Source organism: Cladophialophora yegresii (genome assembly GCF_000585515.1).
Source record: "Cladophialophora yegresii CBS 114405 chromosome Unknown aczIN-supercont1.7, whole genome shotgun sequence".
NCBI classification, from domain to species: domain Eukaryota; kingdom Fungi; phylum Ascomycota; class Eurotiomycetes; order Chaetothyriales; family Herpotrichiellaceae; genus Cladophialophora; species Cladophialophora yegresii.
In genome coordinates this window covers 2,767,739-2,793,984 of record NW_006913051.1, presented here as the reverse complement: position 1 = coordinate 2,793,984, position 26,246 = coordinate 2,767,739, and the positions used below count along the sequence as shown (strand labels likewise).

Genomic DNA, 26,246 nt, shown 5'->3' with positions numbered 1-26,246 from the left:
CTGACGCCTCACTGCCCTGGGTATCGGTCGAACATCGACACCAAAGACAAGCCCGCTTGCTTAATGAACCCCACAACTCGGATACTTCGACACAATAACCGTGTTCACGTCCTTCTGTGCTGCATCTTGCTTCTGCAGTCGATGCGCACAGTGCTCTGTGTGGTTGTAGTTTGCTAGATAACTGTCGATACGCCGGCCACGAAGCAGCGCGCGGTGCATCTTGCGCCACATGAACTGCATGCATGTCCAGACTTTCGTTAGCAAGGGAGACACGTTCATGCCCACACGGTTGGGAGACGATGAGGGCGTGGGACTGACCGTGCAATGAACGACATGATATTCCCCGCTCACGAACAAGTACTCGTACTCTCCGGACAGGACGCTCTCCCTGTCGATTTCGGTGCCTTCCTCGCTGTACCAGCGCCACTGCGCATGACTGAGGAATTGATCCGTCAATTCTCCATCGAAACAGTCGGACAGAGACCAGGTGAAACTCATGGCGTCGAAGGAACAGCCGCGAGAACGGGCTTCTGAAGGAGAAGAACCACAGTCTGTCCATGCTGGTGGTGATTGATAGAGGTGGAAGATGTGGTAGACCGGGTAGACACAGAGCGTGATGACGAGGGTAAGGGAGAGGACAGCCAGCGAAGTTGTTTTCGTCCAAGACAATCGTGCGCGTCGTTCTCGGAAGGTGGCAGTCGGATCTTCGAGCGGTACGTCGCCTTGCAATTTCTGGTAGTCGTGCGCCATGTGTGCAAGAAGAGATCAATGAGTCGTTCCCTGAGCGAAAGGAACAGACAAAATGCAAGTCGTAGACCTGGGCGAAAGCGCTCGGTGCTCCGGCAAGTGTATAATGGAACGAGAGTGATGACAGGAAATCTGAATATCGAAAGGAAAGGAGGGGAGAGGCAACGAAGCAAGGACCCGGATCAGAACACACCCTTGGGAGTAGTATGGTCGGACTAGATTTGGCGACGCCAATGCTGCGAGCGTCGGAGGGCCGGGAGGAAGCTGACCTGGCAGGGAAGACATTAGACCTGAAGAATAGCTACCGAGTAGGGCTGATGGTCCTGTTGCAGAACAGTCACGACATCGTTGCTTCACACTGTGTAAGGGTCAGTGGGTAACCGGCCCGCTGGCGTTTTCCCGAGGAGAAAACCGAGAGAACAGCCCCGACCACAGTACACAGGAGGCGGTCTACGAGTGGTAAGCTGAGTGGGTCTGACTGATCCTCCTGCGGTCAAGCAACTGCTGCGCGGCTGTTGGGCTGTGTGCCGTACGACAGCTCTTGAAAGGTTTCTTGCAAGAGAAGTCGTCAATCCGGTTGAGTCGCTGAGCTTGGACTTTCAGCTGGAAACTTATCTCTTGGTGCTGAGTCTGTCTCATAGCTAGATCTTGCTCTGGCGAAAACCGTAGGAAGTTGACAGAAATCTCCATCCTCTTGACCATGAAGTGGAAAAGCTAATGAGTCGAGTGATTCCATCACAAAAGGCTTACCGACGTGGTAAATTCCATTGGCCAGTCTAGCTTGCTACCCGGTCATGGCTTTAGCCTTGCCTATTGAAGGATGCACCCTCAGCGAATGGTGCTTGCAAATGCCATATTTTGTCGCATTCTCAGTAATGATTATTTACCGTCAGTTCAGTTTACGCGGTGGTGGTGTCCGCGGCTGACCTGCCAAATACAGATATCACGAGATAATCGCCATGACTCGATCGGAAACTCGGCTACAAAGTACCTGACTCGCCGACGGAATCCTCAGTAGCGAGTGTACGGCAAGGAGCAGCTCCTCGACCGAGGCTGCATATGGTCGTGACGGAACCCTACAGACCGCGGACATCAGCCGCAAATGGGAAAGTGACACGGCTTCTATATGACTTCCCTAACAAAATTGCCGAGACCTTTACTCATGGGCTAGAAACCCTAGTCACGGGGAACGAGTTGAGGCAGTCGCGGACGTAGAGAAAGATGTCACGGAGTCTGCCAGTGGCTGATTGTGAGGAGTGATATTGAACAGGAAGACATTCTCTGCTGTTTCGAATGGCTGGCCGAGGGTCGACGATGACACTGATGCACTCCTTGGCCATTATGAACACTCCATGCCAGGCGACGGCAGCCTTCCGTGGCAGGATCATTGAATACAGCCGCCGGGAACACGTGAGGCCAGCATTGCGATACGCTGGTGGAGAGGGCGGTGAACTCGGTCTACCCTCGGGAGTAAGGGGCACGTCCATTCCATGACAACAAACATGCTATCTTATTGCTCTGTTTGGCGTCATATGGAATACTGTATGTTAATTTGGGCCATGACGGCCGTTGCTCATTCCAGCCATTGACTGGCCCCGCCAGGTTGCACCACGTTGGGCTCCTCGTTAATCATACTTTCGGTGTCGCCCACCTGCTTTCGCTCCGACACCTCCCCACTCTTCAATCGTGAACGTACTGCGGCTAACCGTCCACTGCTGATGCTTGGGATGCGTTTGTGGTCATCAGCTCTGCTTGTGCCCTTCAGCGCCAATCCTTGAGACCCGCGGTTGTCCCTCATGACTGCTGATTGTTATTGGAGAGGCTCCGCAGAAGAAGAGAGCCGGTTGAGATGCAGGTAGACATCCGTGCCATATCTATACGCAATTGTTAGCAGGGGCTCCAACCTGGGTGGCCGGCAAGGAACGTACCCTTCCATGGAGATCAGCTTAAGATCCCCTCCGAAGTACCGTGCATATAACCGTGAAAGCGGCAGCCCGTACCCAAATCCAGCCATCGGCGCCTTAAAGTCACTAGCGTTAAAACCCGGGTCCAGCTCTGGTGTGGTGTCGACAGTAGTGTACATATATGTCCAGACGAGAGGAATGGCGGATCGTGGAATGCCGCCTCCTTCGTCGCTGATTTTGATGGTGATGTCTTCCTTTCCCTCGGCAACAATCACTTTGGTCACTGGAAATTCCTCCTTTTCCGCCCCGTGTGTCTCAACGACCGCTCGGAGCGAGTTTTTCAAGGTTTCGAACAGCATGTGTGACAAGTGACCCGGAACGTACATAAAGTTCAGGTGCGGAGGACAGAAGAGTTGGACTTTTGGGGCATCGAACAGGCCGTAGTGATCTTCACACACGAACCTGGCATTCTCAATCGCCTCCTCTGCTAGCTCTCTGACGTTGGTCTTTGTGCAAATGATACCCACGTAGTTCGGGTGTTTGTTGGTGGTCTGATCCGTCAACGCAATGTGTTGCCCAATAAGCATTCTAATACCTATGCGAGACATGTAGAACCGGTCGAGGAAGGATTGAATGGAGGAGTCGATTTGCATTCGTTGTTGTTTCCGCTTCCACTCATTGATGCCCTGGGCCACGGTCGTGACGACGGGATCGTGTCTTCTCTTGATCATCTCGAGAGTTCGAGCGAACTTGCGGTTGTACTCGGACAGGACTGGCGGCCACTCCTTGCCATCATCCAGGGCAGCAAAGTAACGTCGTGAATTCATGCTACTCTTGCCATTGCCGTCGTCTTTGAGACTGGGGTTGCGTGTGGTGGCGGATAGTTTTGTGCTTTGTTTTTTGGGAGGATTCAAAAGACGGTCACGGGTGGTGGTGTCTAGGTTGGGTCGCGGAAGGGTTGTGATCTCTTCGAAGGACTGAGCATACCAGTCTCTGACCTTTTTGATCGAGGGCATGTCATTGAGGCCATCTGGTAGTTTCCGTAGCTCTTCTACTCTGTGCGCCAGGCGGACTGGAAGCTCTTCGGAGAGAAACTGCGAGGCACGAAACAGGGTCCCTGACGGGGCATTCAGTATTAGTTGTCTCTCGATGGCTTCGACGTTGACATACCGGCAGAAGGCTTGTCTCCAAACTGCACCATCTGCCGGAGACTGACTCCAGTCGGCGGAAAGCTCGCATAGTGTGCAATGGTTTGGACAAGCTTCTCGGAAGGTTTCCACGACATGTTGATGAAGTTCAGGCCTTGCGGCCTGCTTCAGTAGGGACGGACAACTTGAAGGCGTGCAACAGAGTGTGAAGAGCAGCGACAGTGACTCGAAACTGCAAGCAGCAAGTCGTGTGGATGTCAGGTCCGATGTTCTCCGACTGAAGGGTGCCGAGGCAGGGTCAAGGTCTCAATGACGCGGAACGCTCGCCCTTGAGCTCGAGTGAGATCGTTCTGGAAGTACGGAGGAGATGCTCAGTCCTCGACGGGTGCTGCCAAGCTGGAAGATTCTGTGCTGTGCAACACACGTAGCACAGCCGGGGAAAAGAAGCTGAACCTGCAAGTGACAGACGACTTTGTGACTCGTGCGTGTGAGCAACTGCCCGCACACTGTGGAGGGCAAAAGAGGGACCAAGGGCCAAGGGACACGAGCCCACCGCCGCTTCACCAGAAAACCACCTGATTGTGGAGTGAAGGGGCCCGAAATGATTGGGTCTCGGCCCTAGGGACGGATGGGCACAGGCCTCGCTGGGCTTTGGGGGCAGCATCAGCCTTCCTGCGCTCCAGCCTTTCTGGCTTTCCCCTTTGCTCCGGGCGTCGGTGTGAAACCCCCATGTCCCCCATCAGCGTCATTCCGCCCGACGAGGCTCGATCTTGGTGTCGCTCGTCGGCGATCCTTCTGCATTCCGAACGACTGCCGAACTCTTCCGCGTTTATTGCCATTCTTCCTCCTGCCACTCACATTCGACGGTGGACGTCTTCAATGCAAGTTGACCCGTCTCAGCCCGTGCGAAGGCAATCTCTCGATTTTTGTTCTCATCATACATCAATCCACTAGCTTACAGCCTGGTACTTGCCCTCCGAACCTGGAACGTCCAGGTAACAAGATGCCGGAATGCTGCGACTGTTATATATCGATGGCCCCAAATGTCCCCAAACACTGCGATTGGGGATGATGCTTGATCTCATGGCCTGGAGTCCCAAGATGACCTGGCTAGAAGGGCTTGTTTGGATGCAAACACTCTCTCGCAGGCCAGCTTCGTGATTGACGAGCCTAGAGCCGTCTTCGCGGACGTGCAAGCCAGGAGTATGCTGCAACGCAGACAGCACATGGATTGACACATTTACTCAGCTGCTGAGAATCCGGAAGCATACCGAGCGCCGTTATTGTCCTTTTGGGTGCTGTCGTTGCCGTGCCGTGGTCTTCTCTTGAGCTAGGTCGCGGCCTTATACGGGTCTTCGAATTGCCCAGCAATCTTTGAGAGGCTCTGAAGATCCAGAGCGATAAAACAGACATCCCCCATATTACTTTCACCTTGGTGAGTAGACATGTGGGCGAGCATGGCGCCTCTTGTCCGCTCTCACGATGACCTACTCGCAAGGAGCCCTTAGGTAATGCCGAAGATCCGAAGGATGATACCTGATATATATATAGCCTGCTACATGATGTGGTATGGTGCTCAAATACCCTGATGGAGGGAATATCCCGTGACTGTTGCTCGTTGTTCACGTCTCGGGATATCGAGCCTTCAATGTATTTCACTGACGCTCAGAGTCAGACATGGAACCTCAGGGAAGCACGTTGACGAGGCCTGGCAGGAGTACATAATCGTGCATTCTGCGATAGACCATTGCTCAGGGTCCTGTCATCCATGTTCAAGGCGAGACTGGTAGGCGAGGCTGAGGCTGAAGAGCCGAAGGTGAATGGACAGAAATGTCACGAGAGAATATTTCAAGCCAGAAAACAAACACTTCCTTCCTCAGAAAGCGAAACCAGAGAATTGTAGGTACGAATAACATGTTTGCTGGAGCGAGAGCAGCCACGGTCTTCGAACTGTCGTCAACGCTGACCGCGACAGGGACATTATCTTTCAACCACGGTCTCCGCTTTATCATTCACAATCCACTCCGGCGCATTTGCAGGCTTTGTTTCATCGACACTGCGGTCGCTTAGTCGTCGCCCTCAACCATGGCGTCCGACGGAAAGCCACGGATTCACTCTGAGGAAATGACCTTGGCTGAAAAGTTTCCGGCCATTCCTGCGACTCACCACGGCGACATCATCTGCCAGGTTGATTCTGAACCACTTCTCCCTCTGTATTCAAGCACGACCTCAGAGCCCGAATCTCAGATCGACACCAAGAAGCACGACAACAACCTCCATCTTCACGAAATCACCATGACTCGCACTCCAGTTGTGCAACGTCCAGTCGACGCTGCTGCGAAGCGTGACGACGACCTCGTCCCGGCTGGCAACCCTCAGCAACCACCGATGCTCACTCGAGTGACCTGGGCAGTGATGGAGGCCTGGGAAAACCGCAGCCTCAACTTCCCCAAATTCATGTACCACGTCGTCTCCTCGCTCTGGTTGTGCTTCGTCCTGTACCTGGCTTACTGCTTGTTGCCGATCCATGGCCACTGGTCACTGGCAGGGCAGTCGGACAAAGCGCCTCACCAGGCTTCGGATCTGAACAAGTGAGTCCGACTGCAGCGTTCAGGTCAGGTGGGAACTAACACCGAGTTAACTGCAGCCACTTCAACGACTTCCAAGGCTACTCCGAGTGCAATATCCGCATGGCAGATCTCTACGCGCCTCTCGGTCATGAAGCCTCCAAAGTCTCACACAACGGTTACTGCGCCCGCCGCAAGGACCTTCTTGAAGCCATGTCAAGTGGAGGCCGAGTCGGGTTTGACGCACCTTACTTTCCCAGAGGTTCGATAATTCTAGCCCGCCATTGGCCATCCATCTGACTGTTACCACAGGCTGCCACTACCGCTGGTACTCGGTCGAAGAGATCTGCATGATCCTCGAACGCTTCTCTGCCGTCATCTTCGTCGGCGACGACAGCCTGCAGGCCATCTACATGGGGCTGAACATCCTCCTGCGTCGCGATCTGGGGCATGGCGCCGTCAAGACGTGGGAAATGGACACGCACACCCGCAGCCAATGCAGCTGCGACAACCAATTCATGTCGACGACCTGCGCGGCTCACCTCGTCACGTTCAGCGATGACCTCAGCACCGCCGGCCACAAAGGAGGCAAGATCGAGACCGGAACGGCCTACCTCTGCGCGCGCACTCCGCATGCCTTCCTCCACGTGACCTCCTCCCCGGCGCCCGCATCGACGATCGACAAGTTCAAGGCCCTCGCGCCCCGCGAGAAGAAGGCAGATTACCATCCTATTCCCGTGATCCACGCCCTTTCGCCATCGACCGTCAACGCGGAAACCGCCGTGTCCAGCCTGCAAGAGTTTCTCAGCTTGGCAGACCAGTCCCACCGCAAGACGCCCATGCTGTGGCTCGGCCCGCCCGCCAGCGGCCACACCGAGATCCGGGGCCGCAAGGGCAACCAGGAGATCTGGGACTTTGACCGCCAGCTCCGCCGAGTCGCCGAGGACAGCGACGTCGAGGTGCTGGGTATGTGGAACGCGACCGTCCAGGCGAATTCGTGGGACGGCGTGCGGTTCGGCGAGAGAGTGGCGCTGACGCAGGCCATGATGGTCGTGAACTGGCTGGCTAGATTGGAGAGCAGTTGAAGACGGAGACAAAGACGAAGACGGAGACGGAGACGGAGCAGGAATTAGCCACAACATGAGTGTGAGCGTGTGTATGTGAGCTGAACTGGTCTTACTACCACCACGGTGCAAGGACGAGAACATGAACATGAACGATTGATCAAGTGGCGCATTTGAGGCGAGACAACCAGACCGCTTTATTCAGCTAGTGAGTTGAGGCGTGTTTCACTCGTCGGTCAGGAAGCTGAGACAGTCAAAACACGTAGGAAGATGGCCAGCGCTGTAGAGTGATCAAACTCATCGGCAATGTGTGCCATGCAGTGCCATTCAACTGGCCTTGATTGGACCAGCAGAGCATTTCACAATATTCTGCTCTTATCTGTTTTGCTGGTTCCTTTCCCCAACTTGCAGCTCTCTCGCTGCACTATGAATAAGTCGATATTGGCGTGTTGCAACACCAGGACATGGTTGTAGGCTTCCCCCAACTCTCATGGTGAATGTACCAATGGCACGGACCCCTCGTTTCATTTCATCTTCTGTCATCCACGCGGAGGGAAAAGGCCGTTTAGAAAAGCACCTCCCCGCTCCCCTCTGGATCCCTCCAAGCAGTTCTCTTCCCCCTCGCTTTATCTCTCTGCTTCCTCTCTTGTTCCGCCTGTTTTTGCAAGCGGAACACCTCCTCCACATCACCCTCCTCATAGCCAGGCGGCGGGTCATCATCCCTGTCGAGATCCACCTCCCCCAGCAGAAGCACATTCTCGCCCCTGACTAGAAATGTCCCGCGGGGGATATCACAGTATAGATTCCGTGCATGTTGTTGCGACTCGGAAGGTGTGATCGTGGTGTCGGTGTGTGGATTTGTCGAGACCGAGGGCGGGACTGTCACGAAGTACCGCTCTCTTGTGTCGGTGAGGACAAGGTTTGCGAACTGGTCCCAGCTGCGCAGGACGCCGAAGATTTTCCGCCCGTCACGAAGGACGAGGAGAAGTTTCTCTACAGAGACACGTTAGACGGGTCCTTGGGAAACAAGGGGTTCTTAGAGATCGAGAGGTCCCTCGAACGTACTATCTGTTAAATCTAGCAATTGAGCCGCCGTGGTGAACATCTGTGGCGGGAGCTGAGGCGGGCCTTGAGGCGGCGCCGACGGGCCTGGAAATACGGCATTCTGCTGCTTATGTGTGTGCTGTTGTGATTGGCCCTGTCTCCGTGGCGAAGAGGGGTGTGCAGGAGGATCGCTCAGGGAGAGGTGCTCCATCGTCACCGACCCGAGAGGCAGACGTCCCCCAAGCAAAAAGGTGATGGCAGATCGAAATGCGCGGGATTCGTTATCGGTGAGGCACGAGGAAGATCTGAGCAGCGAGTAAGGAGCAACTTGTGTCAGTTGCAACCATGGCAGCTACAATGTAGACACAATATCATCCGAGGCAGGAATTGTACATTTACTTCCTGTCAGTAAAGTCAAGAAATGACGAGTCGATGCGTCTGATTGAAGCATAACGAGCAAAAGATCCGCCGTAAACAGCCGCGCGGCACTCGTACCTCGTACCCAGCACTGAGAACGAGTGACGAAGAGCCACAGAGAGCCAAATCGTAGTACTCGCGTAACTCCGTACCCACTGCCTCAATCTCTCCATGTCGAGGAATTGTGCCGGCAGTCGGAAGTGACAGCGTCAGTCTACTGCGCAACTCATTCTAGACTGGATTCAGGGGGTTGCGATGTGTCCGATGTCCCGTAGCCTGGCGACGGCGTGGAGAGACTTCGGGTACCCTAGCCAGCCGCAAAGTCCCCTGTATGTGTGAAAATGCCGGGTAGGAAAGGAGTTTCTCCGAGCTGCGCTTTTCTGGTTGGTCAAGCCTGCCGTCAAACTGCTGACTAAAGAGAAAGTGGCAGATATGGCCGCCGGACCATCGACGCACACTACGCGCATCTAATACCGGATGTATCTGAATGTATTGTGCTTGCTTATATTATCACACTAGGTCCTTGTAACAGATAGCCCCCAATCCATGTACGTCGTAGGCAAGGCTTGCGTCCGAGTTGGGATAGCCATTAAGAGTAGAACCTCGGCGTGTGTAGTTGTGCCTGGTCAACAATTGGATCATCAATTGCATACCGTCTTTGTCAACCTCCCACCAAGGCAGCAGAACTGCGGGCGAACATCAGTCCGACATCGAGGACACCAGGCACCAGGGTGAGAGGAAAGTATTTATGGTTATCTCAAAGCACCCCGTCCGTCTGCACATGTTCTGTCCACAGTGCGGAGTGGTCCAACACGACCTCCCCCAAGGATAGAACATCAAAAACAATCTTGAACACACATCAGCTTCAGTCACGTCTCGAGTATGTCACTCTTCGGACTGCAGCGTATGCTTGACCAGAAACGGAATCCCCCTAAGCCACCGACCGAGTCATTCGCTGGTAGGACCATTCTCTTGACCGGCGCAACATCTGGCCTAGGCTTTGAAGCCGCCAAAAAGTTCGTGGGCCTCAATGTCGACAAACTTATCATCACGGCGCGCAACGAAAGCAAAGCTCTGGCAGCGAAGGGGCGGATCGAGGAATGGGAAAAGTCGAACCCGAGGGCGGCCGATGCGAAACATACCGAGATCATTCCGATGGTCCTCGTCATGAGCTCGTTCGCCGATGTCCAAAAGTTGGCAAACGAGCTGAAAGCAAAATTCCCAGGAGGCATCGATGGCGCCATTCTTAACGCTGGAATGATGAACACAACATACGTCAAAAGCAGTGATGGTTGGGAAGAGACTCTTCAAGTGAACGCCCTGAGCACCTTCCTCCTCGGCCTTCTCATCCTGCCACTTCTCATCGTCTCAGCAGACTCGGGAAGAACCGCAAACTACAAGCCTCACCTGACATTCATCTCTTCGGGCACAGCCTGGATCATCCAACCAGACGAGATGAAGGCGTTCATGGCCAGCGAGAAAGCTCTGGAGGACCTAAGCCAACAAAAGAACTTTCCTGGCGGCCTCTCCGGCGGTGCAGGCCAATACGCCAGATCCAAGCTCGTGCTCGAGTATGCCGTGCGTCATCTGGCAGCCTCGCCTGCCATAAAAGGCCTCGACGGGAAGCCCAAGGTAATCATCAATACGAATTGCCCCGGCCTGTGTAAAAGCGACCTGGGCCGTGAGGTTGGAAAGGGCAATCCACTCATTCAGCTTGCAAGGTGGGTGCTAGAGGCCATTCTTTCTCGCACGGCGGAAGACGGCGCCAACACATACGTCACGGCGCTGGAGCTTGGCGACGAGTGTCACGGCCAGATGTGGAAGAATAATCGCGCCTTTGAGGTCGGGCCGATGTTGGCCACGGACGAGGGGAGAAGGTTTGGCGACAAGATGTGGAATGAGATTGTCCACGTTCTGCTCGAGGTTGATGGCAGTGCAAAGGCTTTCTTGGGCTGAAGTGGACAACTCAGCGCATCTCCAAGCCAGCCCCTGGTGCTGTTGTGGGGGATGACTGAGCTGTGTGATTCTGCCTTCACTTTCGAGTCGGGGTCTGATGGGATTAGCAACAGGCGGAAGTGCCACAAAACCTGTGTTGTTCTTCAGATATAGGCACTGGAAATGCCCGCTGAATGGGTGTTTATCTGGTATACGGCTTATTTTCGTTCCCGGGCCAAGTCACAGATTAGACTAGATAGACAAGCTCGACCGACTTGTCTTTGTACCTGCCCGCTGGATCGTTGTCAGGACGAATGTCGAGGTTAGTCGTGACTATGGCAACAGAAACCCGATCGTCCGCTTCGGTACTATCATGTAAATCCGCTGCCACTGTCCTGGCGAACCCTATGAAGGTGGATTAGCAATCGGTCATGCATATAGCTTTGCGCCGATCAAGCCGACTGGCCCGCAACGGAAGCTGGTGCGCTGGCAACAGCTGACAGGCCGTTCCGCACATGCCTTTACGGACTTGTCAGTGGTTGCTACTGTCAGTCACAAAGGCTCCAAAGAAGACCCATTGAGGCTCCAGCTTGGGCCTTTGGGATCTGCGATTGTCGAGTTCATGCATCCCATCTATTCCTGCGCCCCGCTTTCATCAGACACCGAGACAGCAGTAATATCTTGATCTGGGCTGCATTTGTTGCATCTTTCCGGGAGGGTTGAAAGAACAATCACTTCCCCGGAACGAGCCTCGACCCCGCAATCCGCCCGATCGGGCTTATCGATAGCGTGATTTCCGACGTCGTCACTCCAGGTCGACATCGCCATGATTTTGGTGAGTCGCTTGCTGATATCTGGATTGTTCCCCTTGGACGCGGACGCTGATGGGAGTGCAGGCTTGCTCCGCTTTGTGTCGAGGATACTCCACGAACCACGATCGAGCCATAACGCCGTTGTAATTCGATCCTGTGCGATACGTTTCAGCTCGTCATCTCTGCCACACCGACAAGGAGGCGAGAGGGTCGTAGGGCCCTCGACTTGATGTACGCCAGAAGCACAAGTTCCAGATCGGCCTCTGCAGCGCAGGTCGTCCACGAAGACGATGACGCATCAATGGCCTCCACGCAAGCCACCACGACCACCACAGATGCGGTACCACCGTTGACGCGCGGTACTTCGTCCGACTCTTCTGCAGCATCCTCGGCGGACACCGATCTGGCCAGCAGCATACTGGGAGACGGATACATGCTGGAATCACAAGATGGAGTGTTGACCGTGCCGTTCCGATACCAGGAGAATGCCGACTTGCTTTGCCCATTCCAGATACTCGACTGCGATCGGGTGTTCGCCGACATTGTCCACTTTAAGATGCATGTCTTTTCACATTTTCGAGGCCACGAGCTGCCGACCACGGCCACCTGTTTCCTATGTGACACCAAATATGTCAACCGCCCCGAAGACGATCCTGCTTTCGCTTGGAACACCATGCTGTCGCATATGGTGCATGATCATTTCCGAAAAGGTCAACAGCTCGCCACGGTAAGGACAGATTTTGGCCTCATGAAGTGGATGCATGCCCGGCGGATCATTACCGATGCTCAATTCAAAAGGACACAGTTACTCCCGGCTCAGACCGTGCTCGCTGCACGCGCCAACAGAAGAAGACCAGCGATGATCGCCACAGAATTGCCGCGAGCACCTTCAGCGTCCCCACCAGCTAGCGTGCGTGCACACCGGGCACAATCCTTTCAAAATCAGAACGAGCCGTACACAATGAGTGCGGGACGAAGGCAAGATAGACGTCGTCTTGATGCCACTCGGACTCTGATCCGAGCCCACAGTTATCTTTGAGATTTTGAGCGAGAATTGACAGATACCCAGCGTTGAGCGTCCAAACCCGACGTCAGATCGGATCGAATGAAGGCTCGAGTCTAGCGTTACTCGCATCGTGATGAAATGTTTGTATTGCGCCAAGTGGTACGAAGCGGGCGTTCCAGGTTGCTGAGTCACTGTCTTGAGCGAGGGCATCAGGTTGGCGTACGCGGTTCGATCGTTTCATTGCCAACTGGTCGAAGGGACTTGAATCTGGGACGGGCCTCGATCGCATGAGCAACAACGTGTTTCGCAGCTGTTGAACCTTGAATGGATAAGCTCCTCGGTCATTGATGTTTAAGCAGTCCGTGTAATCTTAGTGAGCTTAGTCGCACTCTGCTTGAGAATCCTGTAGGCATATAGCGATACCTCCGCAATTTGGAAGCAGAAAGCAGAGGATCTTTGAAGATGGTCCCATACCACCACTTTACGGTAGTATGTTGGTCATTGACTGCGACATGGACCCGGCAGCCCGGCCAAAGGAGGACTGGTTGTTGCCTCTGACGCGTCGTGCGTCGAAGTAAGTTGTAGGGACTTGGGAGACCCACCTGGTACTGGACCCCGAAGAGTCTGCGCCGAATCCACGACCTGCCCTGATGTGGACATGGAGAGAACCGCTCGCGGGACTCTGGGCAGGACGAACAGGACGACGTACTACTCGCACAGTACAACCAGGGAAAGAAAGATGTCTTTGAAGTTGGTCAGAACGAGGAACCCCCAGAACGACCTGAGCACACAAGCCCCCAAAGGACCCCCTGATCAGCAGATTCCGCCACCAAATTTAGCGAAGACCACGCGTCGTTTCGACCAATCGTTCTACGGCAAGGCGGGTCGCCTGTCCAAGTTTGATCACAAGCCCGTTCCAACCGTTGGTTGCAACTCGCAACACACATTATCTACAAGCACCTATTGTTGTACGGAGTACACTTGCGCGCTTCTTTCGATCCCATATTTCATCGAACTCAAAATGGGCCCGATGCCGGACATCGCGGCTCGGTATGCCGGCAGCTGAGCAGAATCTACGAGACTTGTGACACAACGTCCGAATCTTCGGCTGTGGGGCCGTTTGGCTTAGAGGATGACTCGCACGTGGCCATGAGATACTGTAACCGTCTGCAGGCATTTGTAAAGGAGCTCGCTCAACTGTCCACCTATGAAATTGAATCGTTAGCCTCATGCCGACCCAGAGCAATCCTGAAAGGTCTCGGAATGAGAGCAAGATCAGACAGCAGTTGGTACATATAATGTCGTTTCCACAAAGTGTTTCAGAACAGGTCTGTGTGAAATTTGGCTTCATCAAGGGTCGCAGAAGAAAGTGAGCAGGATATGATCAAGACATACCGATTTTATGAGAGGCCAGACTGTTCATTAGCCGATTGGACATGTTGTAGTTGGGCCAAACGGAATACCCTCTCGACCTCCACGATCTTGGGGAATGAATCCTGCAGATTGAGGCTCGGTAGGCTACAACTTCCTCTGATGGTCGCTGAGCTGCAGACAGAGTACTAGAACATCTGCCAGATAGTTCTTTGACAAGCAGCAGATCCTCATGTCTTGACCGATAGGAAAGAATGTTTCAAGTCTGCAGGACACAAGTCCTCGTCGAAAACTTTTCCGATTGGAGCAGGTCCGTGGTAGCTACAGGCCAGCTTTACTTCGGTCGTCGGAAAAAGCCATCAAGGCTCTGCTGCTTAGCATCATAAGCAAGGGAACCCAATCCTCCACGTGCACGCTTGAGATCGATTAAGTGGTCTTTGCTGTTGACACTATGAATCGTCATCGAGAAGCCGCTGAAGGGTGATAAGACCTGATCCTCTATGGCAGGCTTGGAGGTGACCGCAGCAACGTCGTCTATTGGATTCTCGATGGTAAGCTCTAGAAATCCGGTGTTAGTCCATGACGGTAAATACTCCAGAGGTCGACTGTAGCTTGGAACCTCAATATTTGGGCCAAGCACCACGCGACCAGCATTGAATTTGCGCAGAAGGGTCTGCCACAATACAGACAGAAAAAGTCCGTGAGACACCACGGCCACACATTCCTGGGTAGGACTTGAAGTATCATCCGCGGCGGCGAAGAGAGGAAGAATGAAATCAGCCAGAAACGCTTCAGCCCTGTCCGACATAGCCACCGCTGTTTCTTGTGGTCGAAATGATGGATCTGTGGGACCAGGCACGCTGGGGTTCAAGGAATCTTGCGTCCTCCTCGACGACCACGGCACGAGCTCTAAAGATCCAAAGTCCTGTTCTCTGAGCAGTCCGAGTTGGACCACTGCAGGCACTTGGCCGGATGGATAATGTAGCGTCTGATGCCTTTGTAGCTCGTTGGCCGTCATGAAGGCTCGCTGTAGATCCGAGGCGTAAATTTGGGTGAATCTCAAGTTGCGGTGGGATGTGAGGTACCGTCCGAGTCGCTGAGTTTGCAGCACGCCATGGTTTGTCAACCTGGAATCAGAAACACCAGCAAGAAGACCCGCCACATTGTGTTCGGTCTCACCATGGCGGATGAGAAAGAGATGCATGAGTTGGCCGAGCAATGAGGCGCAGGTCCAATCTTGAGAAATCAAAGTAGCTGGTGAAGGCAGAAATGAAAAGCGGTAACCTCAAGTTAAAAGAAGGCAGGTTTGCCGAAGCCTCGCGCTCTACTGTGTACTCGCGTGGTCGTCCTGCAGGATAATCCTCGAAATACCTATCAACCACGGAATTATTCAAGCCAGAACTCGGTGCGACGCAATCGGATCTTCTACATCATAATGGACGGGTTGGTTCACATTCCAAGCGTCAACTCCGAAAGCTCACTGATCTTTCTGCAGCCTCACACCCGCGGAGCAACGAGAGCTCAATGCTCGTATGGAAGCGAAGCAACTGAAGGAGTTTATGAAAGTGAGTGACCCCCGAGCACATCGAAGTACAAAGTGCCCCAATGGACCCAGGCTGCTAACCAATCGCAAATCGTAGACATATTCGAACCTCGTTCAACGCTGTTTCGACGACTGCGTCAACGACTTTACCACCAAATCACTGGTCTCAAGAGAAGAAGGATGCGTGATGCGATGCGTCGACAAGTTCCTGAAGGGATCCGAGAGGTTAGGCGCAAGGTTTCAAGAGCAGAACGCGGCCATGATGCAATCAGGTCAATTACCAGGGAGATAAATTCACTGTACCCTCATCTCCGCTCGCTATGAGAAATTGTGTACAATATGGAAGAGGAGACTCGATCCATAACACACCACACGGATTGGAAGTTGTGGTCTTGCACTTTGCTCGAGCCGTTGAGGGATATGTTGAGGTGTCTCCAGTATGAATGAACTCAGACCCCCGGACCGCCATTGACATGTTCGACGGCAAGCATACAGAGTCCAGGACATTACCTGCCTCTATTTTCGAATTCACACTGCATATATGTGTCGATCTGGTGGCATGTGCCCAGCCTGTTGGAAGAGAGATATCTTCGTGTTCCTAAGGATACCAAATTCGAACAAGGCCAAGGTAGACAATTCCAATACTCCGTACTCCGTACTTGCATCTCACCTGCGATGCTAACGATCGCTTGTGAGAAGGCGGATGAGTATTACAAATGGTCATCCTCCTGCATTTGATAAAGTCTTTCCCCAGCATTTCCTATGCAAGTCTGAACCAGCTGAACGACCATCTCGAAAAGTACCCAGGTTTGTTTGAACTCGCAGAGTTTCCTTTAGGTTGACGCACCAAGAACAAGAGCGCCACAGTGTGGCGCAAGCATTAGGAGTGGATGATATGATTTTGGTTGGTGGTGAACCCATACGAGGCTCCGAACGGTCCTCAGACATTTCCTCGGCTGGCTTACTGGGGCCATCCACTGAGCGCCTATTTCGGGAGTCGAGGCCGCTCAATCACGCTGCGACTGGAAACGAAACGCTCCTGGTTCAGCTGCCCCAGGCTTTCGGCTTGGGACTTTCCGGGCATCAAGCAATCAAATTCTCTACACAGTAATTAAGCCACTGCTTGCATCGGACGCCTCGGCGCCGCTATTGCACACGGTGGCATCAGTATAATTCGGATGAACCTTGTCGGCCTTCGAAAGGTCAGGGTCCCACATGCCCGTACCGATCGGGCACTTTACACGCTCGAGCTGTGGTGGCCGTGTCAAGGTAATTTTCACCTTGTCTTATTTCAGGTCCCGACTTTTTCCACGTTCACATTTAATTCTCCTGATCGTTCCCCTGCTCTGAGCCTCCATTCGCCTGTTAGGGGTGTATTTTTTGACGGATCTCGATTTATCTGCCTTGTTTCCCGTGCTCGCCATCGCCGGCTTACATACCACGCGTCTATTACAATAGTTTAATCCTGTTCGGCTCACATCGTCGTCGTGTCTGAGACACCTCGACCAACCGTACCGCCGCCGGCCCCCACCAACGGGCACTGCTTCACGTTCTGCTTCGAAGTTGCTGCGCGGATCTTCGGTTCGTGAAAAGCGCGTTCTCGACATTCCTTTTCCTCTCGCCTTCCGTTGTTGCCTTGGACTGGATCCAATCACTGCTGTACGACCGACTGTCACATCAAGCTTCCCAATCGACCTCCAATGATTTACTAGATCCGTCTGTGTGACGAACCGAACTCTTCGACCACTCAACCCCTCCCCTCCGCTCGTCATCGCACTTGGTGGTACACGACCCGAAGACACGTCTCTACACAAGCCCACAATGGCAAGCAATATCATCGGCAACAGGAACAGCACACCCGAGGCGTCCAAGACCTCGCTGCGCCCTCCCAGCTCTAGGACTATAGGCACATCCGGCCCTCATAACCAGCCTGTCCGTTCCTCTGCTGATATGTCTTTCACTTCTCCTCTGTCGGCTCGTTCCATCCGCCCCGCGTCCGAAGTCTTGTACAACCAACAGTCCCAACAAGGAAGCATGGATGACTCGAGCAAACTGGGCGAACAATGGATTCAGGACATTGAACAATACGAGACCATGTTGGAAGAGATGGCTGCGGCAACGCTGGACCAGGATTTCAAGGATGAGTTGAGCGCAATTGAGCAATGGTTTCGAGTTCTCAGTGAGGCTGAGCGCACCGCTGCCACCTACGCCCTGATCCAGCAAACCACCCAAATGCAGCAACGCTTCTTTGCCCAAGTCCTCAACCAGATGTCGAAAAGCCATCCTATTTCTGGGGTACTATCTCCGGCAAATTTTGGCGAAAAGGATGCCATGTCGAGCCGGCTCAGCGACGCCATGTCCAAGCTGAATGTGGAAGATCGCAGGACATCGCTTACTCGCCCGCCAGTGTCTCCTGCAGGCAACAAGCGCAACTCTGGTTTGGATCAGTCGACTATTCACGCCATGTTTCCAGATGCTGTGGCTGCAATCCAACAGCAAAAGGCGGAATATGCCCAACACACAGGAAATCAGCCGCCGTCCAACAGGAACAGCACAGTAGTCGGCGACCGTAGCTCATTCGTGGCGCCCACGATATCTGCCCCAAGGGAAACAAAGACTGACGCAATGAGCTGGCGTCAGGGCGGCGGAGAATCTCACCAGGCCCCTATCTCTAGACCCAAATCTTCGTCTGGTCAACAATCACTGCAACAGCCAATGGGTCAGTTCAGTCAACCCCCATCCTCCGGCGCCCTTCGTTCTCCACGCCCTGTGGGACATACAGGTGGCAACATTCAGAGTACTACCCTGACTGCGCCGGAACCTGCGTCGAGCGAGTACCCGCTTCTATCTCCGTACAACGTGGGAAATCAAAGTTGGGCTTCCATGAGCAACACCCCGATGGTCCCCAACTTCAGCCAGGCTCAGTCCCACAGTGAAATGGTGGCTAATGCAACAGCCATGAAGCTTGCGGCTCTGTCCACCGTGAACAACCGCATTGCCTTGGACGACGTCAAGAAGTATAGACGTGCTAGGTCTAATGAGCCTCAGCCACCGACCCAGCCGCCATTAACACCTGGAATCACAGCTTCCGGCATTCCCGGCATCAACACCATCATGGTCAACGATCATGGTCAGATCCTAAATGCTCAACAGGTGGCAGCGATCCAAGCGCAACAGATCGTTGCAGCACAAGGACGCCGGTCTCGACCCAACTCTCCTGGTCTGCCCTTGCAGACTCCCCTTGGACAAACCGCTTTTGCCTCTCCTCAGCACAATGGATTTTTGGCCGCATATGACGGGACACCAATCATGATGGGTGCAGGCGTGCCCGGTATGGTTCCCCAAACGGGAATTTTTGGCACGGGTGGTGAAGGATATCTCTCTGACCATTCCGAGGTCAACCGTGGTCGGTCACCCAGGGGCAGGCGAGGTAGTAGTAAACCTCCTGAAGACCCGACCGATGTGAACTTACTGAAGGACATTCCGGCATGGCTTCGGTCACTGAGATTGCACAAATATACCGACAATCTAAAGGACTTGAGCTGGGAAGAGCTCATCCAGCTGGACGACAAAGGACTTGACGCTCGCGGTGTCAATGCTCTGGGTGCACGAAACAAGATGCTCAAGGTAAGTCAGAAGAAGATCGATTTGGAAGTCGTTTGCTAACCGGTGCTCAGGTTTTTGAACAAGTGAAAGAGGCTCAGGCAGAAGGCAAGCTTTAGGGAAGCGAACTATCGTCCACGCCGGCTTCCTCCAGTAACACGATCGAGAAGCCGCATGTCGAACATAAGCCCTAGGAGGACGCATCTCCCCTGAGTCGCTGGGTTCACGAGCAGGAAGGGAAGAAAGGGGTAACTTACCGGTCTTGGATCTTACCGTTCCACAGTTATGTCATTCTTCATTCTGACATTTGGGCAAAGAACACGCCCAGGCCTCCACTTGTGAATGTGGGAACGTGGCCCAGCTCTACCAATGTATCTATCACGGCCGACACAACGAGGCCTTCCTTGTCGGGTACTTTGCTTGCAGAACGGCTGACTGATCCGGGCGTCACGAGTTCACGTTTTGATATAGCGTGATGAGATAAGCGATACCACATACGAGTCTTTGATACGAACATGTTAGTCAAACAAAAGCAATATTAGATTTGATTCTCCAATGCTTCTCCTTCACTGTGTATTAGTTTCAGTAACTGCACCTTGGGTCAACCCTCAGGGAGATGGTGTGGACGAGAGCCAGCCCAGCCTGATGGCACAGCCTTGCCAGTTCTTACTGGTCCGCTGCCGACCCACTGGAGCCGAGCGGCAAGAAAGCAAGCCGACACTGCTGAATATCCATCGCAACTTGCGACCAACGGAGCCAGGAAACCGGCAGTGACCTCACCTTTGTCTTCAGTCCAAGACGACAGCCCCAATATACATCATGCCTGCCTCACCGCAAGAACTCTCCATGCTCCTGGATCCCCTCGTCCCAGAGTCCATTCAACATAACACCCGTGTATGTGACTCTACTTGAATACTATTCCGTTCCCGGGTATCCGTACTAATATCTCTAATATACTAGGTCCTCTCCAATATCCGCTCTATATCCGGTCTTCTTCTAGGCATCGCCGCCGGCATCCTTGGCCTTGAATCCCTCTATGGCTTCGCCTTCTACCTGGTCTCTAACACATTGATCTCGTTATTATTCTACTTCCTTCTCGCCAAGGGCACGCCGCAGAGATACTTTGCCGGTAGTGCGGGAAGTAGAGGGCTGAATGAGAACGGGAAACCGGGGAGGAATTCGGGCACGGGCGCGTGGCGTGAGATTTGGTTCGGCGGAGGATTGTCCACAGAGGCTCTGAGTGGGTTCGTCCTAGGATGGGCAGGAGTTGGCGGTGTCATTAGATGACGTGGCTGCGAGCAAAGACTTTCACGATGGAGAACAATGACTGTTGTGCCGCATCATGGCTGGGAATCCTACGCAATGTGGTGGACCTCCCACACGTGACAAAGGCAAGGGAAAGAGCAAGGACTTGATGAGAGCTCCCGGCTTCACCCCGATGGCAGGCGAGGCGGCTTCATTTGATCTGTTCCCGTAGGAGGATGTCTCACGAAGTCGAGAGTAAGGTCACGCATCTTTGCGCTTCCCGACGGGGGACACGGATGATGTTGGGACTTGGATGCGCTCGAGGAGTGCTGGAATTGGTGCGGGTCGAGCTTGCGCTGTTCAATCGCACCAGCGTGACCGGCGCACGGGTACCTTCATAGCACTCCATGCCCTGAACTGAAGGTACCTGGCTTGCCGCGTCAGACGTGCCAACTCCACGACTTGGAAACTGCGCCTGGGCCATATCGACAAGCAGTTTCGAGAAATCATATTAGCCGCCCAGCAGCTGCATTTGTTCCTTGTCTCTCGGAAGTTACTCACGCGACTTGAGGAACAAGGTCCATCTCTCCGATCACCTCATGCTATGACCCTGTCTCCTTCCGTTCGAATTGCTCTTGTCGGAGCTTATACGAATGAACTGCCGCTTATGAGGAGGCAGATCAGACCAGACGAAGCCTTCAACGATGATGTCCTCATGGTCGCCTAGACTGAACATTCGCAGCATAGACAAGAGTTTTAGGAATGCATCACCCCACAAGATCGAGGTAGAGGCCACCATGCCATTTCGCCTTGAAGTCGTCGATCGTCGATCTGGTGCTGAGAGAACATGGCTGTCTGGCAGCTTTAACATCTGCATCGCTACGAACACGGGTCTGGTCTCGAAGTACGTGTGGCGGTCGCCAGGATACCGCTGCCGTAAAGAGGTGAGGAGAAAAAGTCCTTTGGCGACAGAGACAACAAGCTTCAGTGTGAGGCTTGTCCATATATCTGGATTCAACAGAATTATCCCTGATGTTTTAATTCTTCCTCTCTCTGGCTTTGGATTCCCGGACGACCAACGAGTAAGTCGAATGTTTCTCCAAGCGTACTTCGAGCTGACGCTTCTCGCTGTACACGGCACCTGAAAACGTTCCTCGTCTTACCCGTCTTATGTGTCAGTGGAGCGAGCTTTGTGGTCCGTGCTGCGGAGATCTCATTCCGCTCCGTTTACGACTCGACGATATGTCCATACCCTTGGGTGCCGGTACATCTCATCGGCGAGTTTCTCAGGGGAGATATGTTCTCGGCCGGCTGCCATCCGTTCCGCGCCAACATCACTCATCGTTCGAACCCTTTTCATAGCCCAGCCCGACTCACCCTTTCAGTCGATAACCGCCCGATGCCACAGATCGGTTCCTCGATCTTCGATCCAACTGAGTTCCAACGTTCCTCTTTCTGGCGCTCCGGGCGTGCTGTGGATGAGATCGAGTCTGGAGAACCCACGACACGTTCACCCGGATGCAAGAGAACACCTAGACAGCTTCAACGAAGAAGACAGGCAAACACGTGAGCAGCTGGCATCAAACGCCCATCATTGGAAAGTGCTGGGCGATTCGACGCTCCTGGTACTTTGAATGCAGCCGACACTCCGAAAGGCTTCTGGCGACAAGATACAAAGTTCGATCAAGAGAGGTGTTTGGCGACACACTCTACGCTCGGGAGCCAGAGCCGCACATCAAATAGCACTTCTACAATCACCTCAAGAGCCTTCCGTGTGCCAAAATCCTGCAGATAGAAAACGCTGCAAGCCTTCAAAGTCAGGAGGGGAATCTGGGCTTTCAGCACTATTGAATGTTCAGCTTGCAGGCGACGCACAGCGCTTCACTTCACTGACGGGCTTGTCGAAATAGTCGCTTACAATTGTGTCTGCCTTGCTGAACGTCTGCATTGCTTTCACTCGACCGTCCCTTCTATGCCTTCACTTATACGCCTAGGCGTTTTGAAGCCGGTCTTGCCGTTTGCAGCTTCAAAACGGCTGATCTCCCGATCGCACAACGATCTGAGGTACGTACAGTAGAAGCCAAGTTGAACTCTGGCAACATAGTGTAAGGGCATGCCATCAACGTGGTCATGCCCTGCTTTGGCTGCCTTCTTTCCGTCCAGAAGCATTACATCCACGGCACGACGCCACTTCAAAGGAAGCTATCCCCTTTCTAGCCCTTTTTTGTCCCACCGCCTCTGACTCTAGCATCGCAGGGCGGCTGGAGGTGCGCCTTGTTGTCTTCTGGACCTGAACAGCTCACCAGCAGCGGTATTCCTCTCGACGTCCTTTGCGTCGCGGATGGGGCATTGAACCTTGACCTGCATGCCGCTAATGCACGGTAGAGACCAAGTAGCGACCGCATTGGGACTGGCGTCTCCTCTACCGAGTGCTCCCAGCCTTATTCTTCGCTCCTGTGCACCGTTTCCCGAAGCCGATACACTCAAGCTAAGCGGGTCACAGTCTCGTCTCTTCGAAATAGTATTATGCAGGGAACCAACACAGCAAAGGACAGAGGCCTATCTTCCAATAGCGACAAACATGGCCAAGGATCAAGAAGTACAAAAGGGCACAGGACTTCCTCTAGGTCCAGCACATCTCCCAGACTCTGACCACGAAGCTAGAGAAGCCACTTCCCCACCCTTGGACACCTTTACACTCGTACGGCACCCGCAAGTTCATTATGGACACGTCCTCCAGTACTAATGAGCTCGATGCTCGCGGTGACGATGCCCTCATAACTCTCGGAGGGGCCGTGACTTGGGACTTTGTTGGTGACTATGCGCCTTCAGAGGTCCCACATGCCGATCCCGTGGATCAGCCCATCGCCGAACCCCCCTTCAACGCAGGAGGCACCCACTGCGCCCAGATTAATCCCCCATGCTTCGACAGCACTTGTTTGGACCGTACCCTTGTGTTCGATGCTGGTGGCTCATCTTCCGTCAACAATCTCCCGTACGTCAATGCTGCCCGAGGCATTGGCCCTGACAACTGGGAGAGTCATGGGCCTGGGGCTCCGTGGACTCCGTGGAGGGTTTATGCACCATCTGCTTCACCATACCCTTACCCAGCAGCCACGGCTGCCGATCCGTCAACCGCCCAAGCGGCTGCACGTCCATTGCTGTCAGAACGGAAGCCTCGGTGTCTTAGCTGCCCTGCCAAACGTGGCTGTCGTGGATTTCCTTTGTGTCAGACGTGCATAGGGCTGACGCCTTTGCAAAGGCCACCAGTCCGCATAGCGGAACGCTCATTCCTGGATCGAACACTCTGGTTTTCTCTTTGCCAGGAACTAGGCGGAGGGTTGAATGGACTGCAGGTTGCGCATCACGCACACGACGATTATTCCTCGAAGCTTCCTTCAGATCAATGCTGCAAGATCATTCTGGATTTAGGTTTGGAGGACCTGGCCATTAGAAGAGATATCCAGGAGACACATATCCTTGCCTGCGACCTCCATCTCGCTTCCCAATTGCTGCCGCCTGATGGGAGCCGGCCGCCGTGCATCGAATTCTCCTGCTTCGACACATTTGTGCTTGAAGGCATGTGGAGATCTTCCTGTATGTCTGGCGAAAAGGACAAGATGCTCTCCGAAGGACATCCGGACACGAAAGCACATCCGAACACGGTAGGACAGTCGAACACGGAAGGACAGTCGAACACGGAAGTACAGTCGAACACGGTAGGACAGTCGAACACGGTAGGACAGTCGAACACGGTAGGACAGTCGAACACGGGGATCTCTTGTGACAAGACCGAACGGGCAGAGATATTTGCCAAGGTCGAGAAAGAGAAGAAGGAGCTTCGCCCAGCAGAGCAACATTTATTTTCCGAGATACAACTTACTCTGGGCTACTACAGCTTACTGCGGAACGTCGACTTGATCTCAACAGCCGAAACGACTCAGCGTGTCCTTGCCGAGGCCCGGTTTGCCATAGCGGAACTCATATACCTTCTGGCTTTTCGGATCAACATGCTGTTTGTCGAAATCTCATGCGTCTTTCCGACTCTTGATGGGGACAACTTTGTGGAAATGCATTCGTCTCTCGATGCCGAGGCGCCAGCCACCAAGATCCGTCCTATCATATTCCGTTATGCGGCAGAGATTCTGGTCCGAGGCTTGGAGGCCATCAGGGCTCCAAAATGGAATTTGAGCAATGAGGATCCTCCGAGCCCTCTCCTTCAGTTGGAAAGAAATCTCGCTCAATCGTTTCTATTCATGGTGAATCATCTACGGGCATATGAATGCCACCTCTCGGGATGGTACAACGAGAGGCAGAGGACAGGGGACATGCCCGGCCTTCTAGCCTTTGTCCGCGCAGCAGAAAAAGGCTTGCCCAATCATCTCATCGTCGCTGTCCAGAGGCACACGCCATGGGGCGGCAAGAGTTCTGTTCCTTTCTTCGACCCTTTCCCGCTGCTGCACACGCAGTGGAATCGATATTCAACAGTCGACTTATTTACGCGCACTCCTGCTGCACTGGCGTCGACGATGCTCAGCGGTCTCGCGACCTGCGGACAGCGCGTTCCCGAGTATCTGATCACGGAGCACAACTCGAGGTTCAAGTTGTCGAAGTCCAAAAAATTTGAAAGTCATGACGACGGAGTCTGGACGGCTAGCTCGACAGGTGGCCCTGGCCCAGCAACCAAGGGGGGGATTGACCTATGCCATCACCCTGATCCGCCACGGTTCTGCGGCACTGACTCTGCGATCTTGGCCCTGGCTGGCGTCCACCTCGGGGACAACACTGAGTCCCCCGACGACTCGGAGGCACTTCGGATCAATTTCGTCCCTCCTGAAAGATGGGAAGCCGAATTCCGCGACGTTCAGGACCCATCGGATGCCGTGCTACAGGTCTGGGAGTACACATCACAGGCCTCGCCCTCGACACAGCGCAAACGCAAGCAGGGCGAACACTCCGTCGAAGGGGATCCTGCGTTGGAGTCCGGCCAAGCCCCTAAGCGTCGTGTATCGGTATTCCCCGAGACCCGCGGTATCCAGGCTATGTATTTCGGGGCCGTTGGGGAGGGGGCAGAGTTCAGAATCACGTACGATTGGGGAAACTCGCAGGAGTGAAGGAAGCGACGGAAGTGGACGGTCCTGGCACGGTCGTTCGGGGGCGCTTGGTCTTCCAACGAGGGCCATTCTGTCGAATGGGGGCGGGTATGCATACAGGGACAGAGCATGGTGGTAGCCTTGAATCTTCGAGAAGTCAAGCAAGTACGTGAGCCCGCATGACCGATCGCGACGTGTTGATAGTAACGAGGACCAGACGGGGATGACCAGGTCGGTCAGTAGGCGCATCGGCACGGTTCCAGAGGACCCATCCATCTCATAGAGTATGAGTGTAGATTGCAAACACGAAATTTCCACTTGTCTCTCTCGCTTGATGTGTTGAGCCGTCGGCGGGCAGGAGACAGGTATTCCGTCCCAACTCCTGAACTCCGAATCCCCATGCCCCCTATGTAGCCTGCCGCCACGATACAAGGCCGGTCCCACTCAGTTACTAATTACTGTACGGCGTATATAGACAAGTACAAGTATATATATATATATATATATATACATAGCTGCTCTGAGAAAATGGTCAAGAAAAGCTCCTCCATCCAAACGACAGAGCGTAGCCACAAGTGCTGCGGACGGCTCTAAGCCCTTTTTGCCGGCGAAAATCGAAGTTTCTGCAGACCATCATCGCTGTTTGAATTGGCTCTTAGTACGACGGCGGAGGATGCTATATCAACAAGTATCCACATGACGATGGACTTTTGACGAACTCTTCTCTCTTCTCCTATCCAGTCCAGT

The 26,246-nt window shown here is 53.8% G+C and overlaps 11 protein-coding genes across 11 annotated transcripts; 7 read left to right on the top strand and 4 right to left on the bottom strand.

Moving 5' to 3' along the window:
• Window positions 1-60: 60 nt before the first annotated feature.
• A1O7_10117 (uncharacterized protein) lies at window positions 61-750 on the bottom strand (the record flags this gene model as incomplete). The annotated part of the gene is made up of 2 exons (XM_007764101.1): window positions 61-234; window positions 319-750. The coding sequence occupies 2 exons, from the start codon at window positions 748-750 to the stop codon at window positions 61-63; spliced, it is 606 nt and encodes a 201-aa protein (XP_007762291.1).
• Window positions 751-2,557: 1,807 nt separating this feature from the next.
• On the bottom strand, window positions 2,558-3,936 carry A1O7_10116 (pyruvate dehydrogenase kinase; the record flags this gene model as incomplete). The annotated part of the gene is made up of 3 exons (XM_007764100.1): window positions 2,558-2,621; window positions 2,676-3,768; window positions 3,822-3,936. 3 exons carry the CDS (start codon window positions 3,934-3,936, stop codon window positions 2,558-2,560), a joined length of 1,272 nt encoding a protein of 423 aa, XP_007762290.1.
• A 1,948-nt stretch (window positions 3,937-5,884) lies between these two features.
• Window positions 5,885-7,451, top strand: A1O7_10115 (uncharacterized protein; the record flags this gene model as incomplete). Its single annotated transcript, XM_007764099.1, has 3 exons — window positions 5,885-6,390; window positions 6,447-6,628; window positions 6,679-7,451. The coding sequence occupies 3 exons, from the start codon at window positions 5,885-5,887 to the stop codon at window positions 7,449-7,451; spliced, it is 1,461 nt and encodes a 486-aa protein (XP_007762289.1).
• A 544-nt stretch (window positions 7,452-7,995) lies between these two features.
• Window positions 7,996-8,685, bottom strand: A1O7_10114 (uncharacterized protein; the record flags this gene model as incomplete). Its single annotated transcript, XM_007764098.1, has 2 exons — window positions 7,996-8,423; window positions 8,496-8,685. 2 exons carry the CDS (start codon window positions 8,683-8,685, stop codon window positions 7,996-7,998), a joined length of 618 nt encoding a protein of 205 aa, XP_007762288.1.
• Window positions 8,686-9,773: 1,088 nt separating this feature from the next.
• A1O7_10113 (uncharacterized protein) lies at window positions 9,774-10,847 on the top strand (the record flags this gene model as incomplete). Its single annotated transcript, XM_007764097.1, has 1 exon — window positions 9,774-10,847. The coding sequence occupies one exon, from the start codon at window positions 9,774-9,776 to the stop codon at window positions 10,845-10,847; it is 1,074 nt and encodes a 357-aa protein (XP_007762287.1).
• Window positions 10,848-11,939: 1,092 nt separating this feature from the next.
• On the top strand, window positions 11,940-12,677 carry A1O7_10112 (uncharacterized protein; the record flags this gene model as incomplete). Its single annotated transcript, XM_007764096.1, has 1 exon — window positions 11,940-12,677. One exon carries the CDS (start codon window positions 11,940-11,942, stop codon window positions 12,675-12,677), a length of 738 nt encoding a protein of 245 aa, XP_007762286.1.
• Window positions 12,678-14,349: 1,672 nt separating this feature from the next.
• A1O7_10111 (uncharacterized protein) lies at window positions 14,350-15,033 on the bottom strand (the record flags this gene model as incomplete). Its single annotated transcript, XM_007764095.1, has 1 exon — window positions 14,350-15,033. The coding sequence occupies one exon, from the start codon at window positions 15,031-15,033 to the stop codon at window positions 14,350-14,352; it is 684 nt and encodes a 227-aa protein (XP_007762285.1).
• Window positions 15,034-15,450: 417 nt separating this feature from the next.
• Window positions 15,451-15,850, top strand: A1O7_10110 (mitochondrial import inner membrane translocase subunit tim9; the record flags this gene model as incomplete). The annotated part of the gene is made up of 3 exons (XM_007764094.1): window positions 15,451-15,458; window positions 15,511-15,580; window positions 15,656-15,850. 3 exons carry the CDS (start codon window positions 15,451-15,453, stop codon window positions 15,848-15,850), a joined length of 273 nt encoding a protein of 90 aa, XP_007762284.1.
• Window positions 15,851-17,379: 1,529 nt separating this feature from the next.
• Window positions 17,380-19,224, top strand: A1O7_10109 (protein vts1; the record flags this gene model as incomplete). The annotated part of the gene is made up of 1 exon (XM_007764093.1): window positions 17,380-19,224. One exon carries the CDS (start codon window positions 17,380-17,382, stop codon window positions 19,222-19,224), a length of 1,845 nt encoding a protein of 614 aa, XP_007762283.1.
• Window positions 19,225-19,980: 756 nt separating this feature from the next.
• A1O7_10108 (uncharacterized protein) lies at window positions 19,981-20,448 on the top strand (the record flags this gene model as incomplete). The annotated part of the gene is made up of 2 exons (XM_007764092.1): window positions 19,981-20,055; window positions 20,122-20,448. 2 exons carry the CDS (start codon window positions 19,981-19,983, stop codon window positions 20,446-20,448), a joined length of 402 nt encoding a protein of 133 aa, XP_007762282.1.
• Window positions 20,449-24,005: 3,557 nt separating this feature from the next.
• A1O7_10107 (uncharacterized protein) lies at window positions 24,006-25,520 on the top strand (the record flags this gene model as incomplete). Its single annotated transcript, XM_007764091.1, has 1 exon — window positions 24,006-25,520. One exon carries the CDS (start codon window positions 24,006-24,008, stop codon window positions 25,518-25,520), a length of 1,515 nt encoding a protein of 504 aa, XP_007762281.1.
• Window positions 25,521-26,246: the final 726 nt, after the last annotated feature.